Here is a 5,521-nt window from a genome sequence, read left to right as displayed (position 1 = left end):
TTTTTTTTTTTTCGTTTCTTCATCACTTTTGTTTTTCTTCCTTCCTCTTGTGTCAGTTTCCTCCCTTCCTGTATCGCAAAGTGAAGGCTTTTTCCCCCTTTTTTGTTTGGTTTGGTTTCCTTCGCTTTCACCCCAACCACTGTGTTAGTTACAAACTGTAAAGTTACGCAAAGAAGTACACACATATATATATATATACGCGCATAGTGACGGTTTTGAAGCGTAAAGAAATGAAAGAAGTTAAAGGGGAAAATGAGTTTTTAAGCTGCAATGTGGAACTGTCAGAAGGTGTTGAAGATATTGCTGATGCCTTAAAACTTTGGGAGGATCAATTATATGCAGTAGAGCCACTTCTTGCAATATCGCTCAAGCTTCAACACCTCCAAGACACCACTCGCGGCATTGTTGCATCACTTGCCACTTCCAAAAAGAAATTACTGCAATCCACAAGATGCCACAAATATAAGCGTCAATATTTACTAAAAATGGAAGACACACCAAAGAAAGAAACAGCGTTATCGGATTTTTCTTCACCCGATCCAATTGATGAATATGTGCGGCTGCATAAATGCAAGAGGGCGAGGGATGTAAATGTAAATGTAAATGCAAATGCAAATACGGATGCGGGTGATGTTTCGTTGAGTGTTACCGCTGAGGAACATCAGACATGTGTGGAGGCGCTTCTTCGATGGGTTGATGAATCCATGCCATCGGTTGCGGAACCTCATCTCACAGCCTCACGGAAGAAATTAGTCGCTCTCCTCACAAAAGGGGAATCACATGGAAAAGCAAAACCAACTAAAGAAACGCTCAGTAATGCTGATGCATTTTGTAGTAAGCATTGGGCATATTATGCGGAGCAGCTGCATGCCGCACACAATGATGAATATGCGGCACTTAGGCGGGTGTGTGCTACGGATATCGGTGAGAGAATTCGCTCTCAAATGAAGTGGGAACAGTCACAAAGCAATTCAGTTCATGTCGTCACGCCTGCTGCTTCTGCTGGTGGTCTTCAGAGAAGTTTCACGCAGTTGTTAGGCGCAAAGGATGCATTGGCGGATTGTCAAAAAGCTGTTACGGTTTTATTATCGCTTCTGGGTGGCGCACTTGATGAATACGATGAACAAACGCACAACGTCATCAAACGCGAAGAGGCATTTTGGAACAACGTACGAATTGCTGAATGTGAAAGTGAAGCGTTACGTTCCTTGTCTCTTCGTGTCAAAAAGCATTGTTGACTGCATCGTCTGTCATAAGTGCTTTTTCCCCCTTGTTTTAAAAAAAAAAAACGAGCATTGTCTCTACCTTGTATTACGTATGATGCCTTTTTTTCCACTTCGTTTTTGTTGGTGTTTACCTTTTTTTCTTCCGTTATTTTTACCATTTTCCCTGTATTTTCTCTCTGTCTCTGTATCTGTTGTTGCTGTTTTGTTTTCGTTTTCGTTTTTGTTCTTTGCTTGGCTCCTTTTCATGATTGTGAAGACGAGACCTCCGACACGAGGTATCGAAGGTTATGACGATTGTGCTGTTTAATTCTATGAATCCACATTACGTTGGAATTAATAAAACGGAACTTTCGCCTGGCGGTGGAGGGCGATGTGGACGCGTTTCTGCATCCTCCCGGGGGGGATCATATATTTTCAGTGACAAAAATGTCGACCCCTTGAAGGTGCTAAAAACTTCCTTTTTTATTTTTCTCTCTATTTTTTTTCTATTTGTTATTTTTGTTATTGTTATTGTTGTTGTTGTTTTAGTCCTATAATTGGCGCGTGTTTCGCCTCATTTCATCATTCACACCATATCCTTTGTTGTTTTCATCTTTTCCCCCACACGTACTTTACATTTCTTTCCTCTTTTTTTTTTTTATTTTATTATTTTTTTCACCCTCTGCATGTGTATGGTTTGCATTGCGTGTGGGAAAAAAAATAAAATAAACTAAAATAAACAACAAAAGATGGGTAAAACTAACACAAAAAAGCAGGAGGCTCGTGTTGCCCGCCTGCGTAGCCTTCCAAAGTCGGAGAGGCTCGTAAAGATTGCACGAATTAAAAAGCGTGAGGGAAGGATTCTCGACTCAGCAGAGAAACATGCCTTAAAGATGTCTTCCGAGTATGGTGAAATCATACGGCTTTGGGAGGTTCTCCGCACATCTGAGGGACAATCTAAAGAAGAGGAAGAGAAGGAAAAACAAAAAAAGAAAGGAAAGAACAAAAAAGGGGAGGATTCCACCGATGATGTGAAGCAGCAGAAACTCAGTCGATACAAACACAAATACCCAACAGTTGACAAACTGCTAAAAAAGATTGAGCCAAAATTCGACACATATGTGAGGACGCCTCGTACAAGTCGTGTCATTCAGTCCATGATAAAGTACGGCTCAACTGAGCAGCTTGGGAAAATTGTTGGACTAATTTCTAGTGGATATGCGAACTACGCAACTGATGCGTATGGTCATTTTGTCGTCGTCGCATTACTTCGTCATGCACCGCATGATTTGTTTGATAAAATCCTGTCACTCACCATTCCCGCCGTCCCCACGCTGATTTCGCATCGCTTCGGCATTGAGGTGATCCACAGCGCGTATAGCAGTAACCTTTGTACGGCTACGAACCGAAACCTTCTAATTTTAGCCGTGTTCAAGGACAACATTGCGCTCATGAAGCGGTGGAAAGGTTATCCCATTTTGGAGGATGTGTTAGCGCAAGAGGTGGAGCAGCGCAAGAGACTTCTTCCTAAACTCTTTGAATTGTGTGAAAAACTTGTGTCGCAAAAAAGTGCTGTGGATTTCCCATTTGTCCAGCGCTTAGCCGCTGCCTTTATTCGAAACGGAACAAAACACGAAGTATCTGAGCTGTGTGACACACTTCGACCACATTTGGCGGTGCTGTGCACAATTCGCGAGGGAGCACCTCTTGCATCACTTGCCTTTTCACTTACGGAGCCTAAAAAGCGAAAGGTTATTTTACGCGCCTTCTCTGAAAACCTTGGTGTACTCGTGGTGAGCAAATACAGTGCTCCCGTCATTGCGCGTCTATTTGATATTGTGTATGATGTGCAACTTCTCTGCAAATATGTGGTGAATGATGTGGTCTCGCATATTACACAACTTATCAACAGTCCCTTTGGACATCAAATTTTGTTACACCTTTTAACACCACATGACGAACGCAAAACTAAATTCCTCCTTCCCAACTGGTTCCAACATAACCTTTACTCCGTGGAGAATACGCGGTGGAATCGCCACACATGGCTCACACATGAGTACAAGGAAGAGGAAGTTGAGCTGTGTAGCAAAGACGCTGAGCAAACGCATTTGGCTGTGTTGCCAACTTTAATTAAAAAGTTCTTGGAAGTTCTGAGCAACTCCGAAGTGGCTTCAAAACTTAATAAACATTACGTGGGTCTCATTGCAAGGGAGGTGCTGCATGTTCATGAAAAGGAGCCAGCTTACCGGAAGGCACTGAAGCTTTCAGCGAATGATGTTCAAGTGCTGGAACGCTTATCGCTTTCACGTGGAAAGAAGGAACCACGACATGAAGAAGGCGGAAATTCTGTGGGGAAAATCACATCAGAGGTACAAAACAAAACGAAAGGGCGGAGGTTGGAACGGCCGCAAATGCAAAAACCCGCCGAGACTCCCCGAGTTGTTAAAAAGATGATGAAAAGTAGCGGTGTTGAGAGATCTCGCAAGGAAGGAACTAAAGTGGAAACTGTGAGCCATGCGGTGAGTACACTCAAGAAGAAAAAGAAGGTTCTCCCCAAGAAATAACGAACTGTTTTTTTTTCCTGCTTTGTTTACGCGGGCGAAGAATAAATGTCACAATGGTGTGAAATGGGGCGGGGGAGGGGAACAGAAGCCCTTCGTTCTTTCCCTTCCTTTTCAAGTTAGCAGTTGGATTACTTCAGAAGGCACAAAACAAAAAAAAAAGAAAAACACATAGCAGGGCAAAAAAAAAAAATTTTAAAAAGGAGGAGGACGAGGAGGAGGGAGGAAAGAGGACAAAGTTACGCAGCACAAATGCAACGTATGCGGTTCCGCTATTTAGAGGAGAGAAAAGTTAAATTGATGTTAGTGTTAGTGCGCCACGCGTCGTCATGCGCACCAAAACATAATTCTTCGTTTCAGGTGTATGCGTTCGAACTCACCATTACCTCCTCCCTTCCTCCCCCCGCCCCACGCAACCGACCCGAATGACTCTCTTAATTCGTTATTCGCACCGTTAAAATCATTTTTGTTTTCACAATGTGCAACGCATCCATTCCTTTTCACCCACCCACCCCCCCCATTCCCTATCACTTAACATAAGTTTCGAATAAAAATAATAATAATAATAACAAAATAAAATAAAAATAAAGTGAACGAAAAGTTGCGGTTTGATGTGTGTCCCAACCCATTCTCTTGAATGTGCAATATTTTCCCCTCCTCTCTTCTCGTATCTCTTCTTTTAATGTTTACTCCCGCATTGTTTGTTTATGTGTGTTTGATTGAGTGGGGGGGGGCCCACAGTGAAGGAAACACGGAAGAAAAACCTTTAGAAACCAAACAAACAAATAAATAATAACACCAACATCAGGGGAAATAATACCGGAGCGAAGAAGTACTGAATTCAAAGTGATATATAGAATAGAAAGAAAAATCAATCAAAAAAAAGGAGTATTAAACACGAATAGAAGGTACGCAACGAGTAGTCTCCTCATATCTGATTGCATACCCACACTCTGTTATTATCACTCCCTTCTATTTTATTTTTTATTTTGTTGTTGTTAGAAGAAAGAAAAAAAAACTGAGAAACGAAAAAAAAAAGGTTGTGGTGGTGGTACTGTTGAAGAAATAAATGCCACCAAAGAAGAGCAGCAATGCCAAAGCCGGCAAATCCGAAGCTGTCAGCGAAGTGAGCAAAATTAATATGGATTATGTGCAATATGAACTTCCATCACCTGATATGGCTGTTGTGGAAAAATATATTGAAACGGCCAAAGCGAAAGCTCGCGCCTCATCTGCGCAACGAAGGCGGGAAGGCCGAAAGAGTTGTTGGAGGGCGGCGTCACCAAACATGTCACTTTGCAAAAAAATTCGTGGAGTGTTTTGTCCAAATATCTTTCAAACTCTGAAAGGACCTGTGAGGGATTTTGTGTTGGGATTTGTCGTTACTTTCTTCGTCATGTATGTATTTTTTGTGGCGTTGTATTTCGAAAAGGCGCCTTCCAAGCGATAGGCGGTAAAATAGATCTCAAAAACAAAAGAAAGAAAAAAAGAGGGACTGAAGAAATGAAGATGAAGATGAGAGAAATGAGTGAAGAAGTTACGAGGGGAGGGAGAGAAAGAAAAAGAAAAAAGGGAAGGAGGGAAGGAAGGAAGGAAGGAAATAATTTCAAAATAAAACAAAAAAAAGGGAAGTGACCACAAATAGACGGCAACGCAAACGTTTTACGGTGTCGTATAATTTGGTAACCATCTTTAATGAAAAGTGTCTTCATTAGGCGAGGGACACCGTTCGTTTTTTGTTTTCTTTATATATAC

General features: G+C 41.8%; 3 protein-coding genes across 3 annotated transcripts; all 3 read left to right on the top strand.

The window, feature by feature from the left end:
• Positions 1-230: 230 nt before the first annotated feature.
• On the top strand, positions 231-1,238 carry TEOVI_000220000 (uncharacterized protein; the record flags this gene model as incomplete). The annotated part of the gene is made up of 1 exon (XM_067225300.1): positions 231-1,238. One exon carries the CDS (start codon positions 231-233, stop codon positions 1,236-1,238), a length of 1,008 nt encoding a protein of 335 aa, XP_067081401.1.
• A 716-nt stretch (positions 1,239-1,954) lies between these two features.
• Positions 1,955-3,769, top strand: TEOVI_000219900 (pumilio RNA binding protein, putative; the record flags this gene model as incomplete). The annotated part of the gene is made up of 1 exon (XM_067225299.1): positions 1,955-3,769. The coding sequence occupies one exon, from the start codon at positions 1,955-1,957 to the stop codon at positions 3,767-3,769; it is 1,815 nt and encodes a 604-aa protein (XP_067081400.1).
• Positions 3,770-4,835: 1,066 nt separating this feature from the next.
• On the top strand, positions 4,836-5,216 carry TEOVI_000219800 (uncharacterized protein; the record flags this gene model as incomplete). The annotated part of the gene is made up of 1 exon (XM_067225298.1): positions 4,836-5,216. The coding sequence occupies one exon, from the start codon at positions 4,836-4,838 to the stop codon at positions 5,214-5,216; it is 381 nt and encodes a 126-aa protein (XP_067081399.1).
• Between the last annotated feature and the right edge of the window lie 305 nt (positions 5,217-5,521).

The sequence above is a fragment of the Trypanosoma equiperdum genome (genome assembly GCF_001457755.1).
Source record: "Trypanosoma equiperdum strain OVI genome assembly, contig: ctg_531, whole genome shotgun sequence".
Lineage (NCBI taxonomy): Eukaryota > Euglenozoa > Kinetoplastea > Trypanosomatida > Trypanosomatidae > Trypanosoma > Trypanosoma equiperdum.
This window is presented reverse-complemented; position numbering and strand designations above follow the sequence as displayed.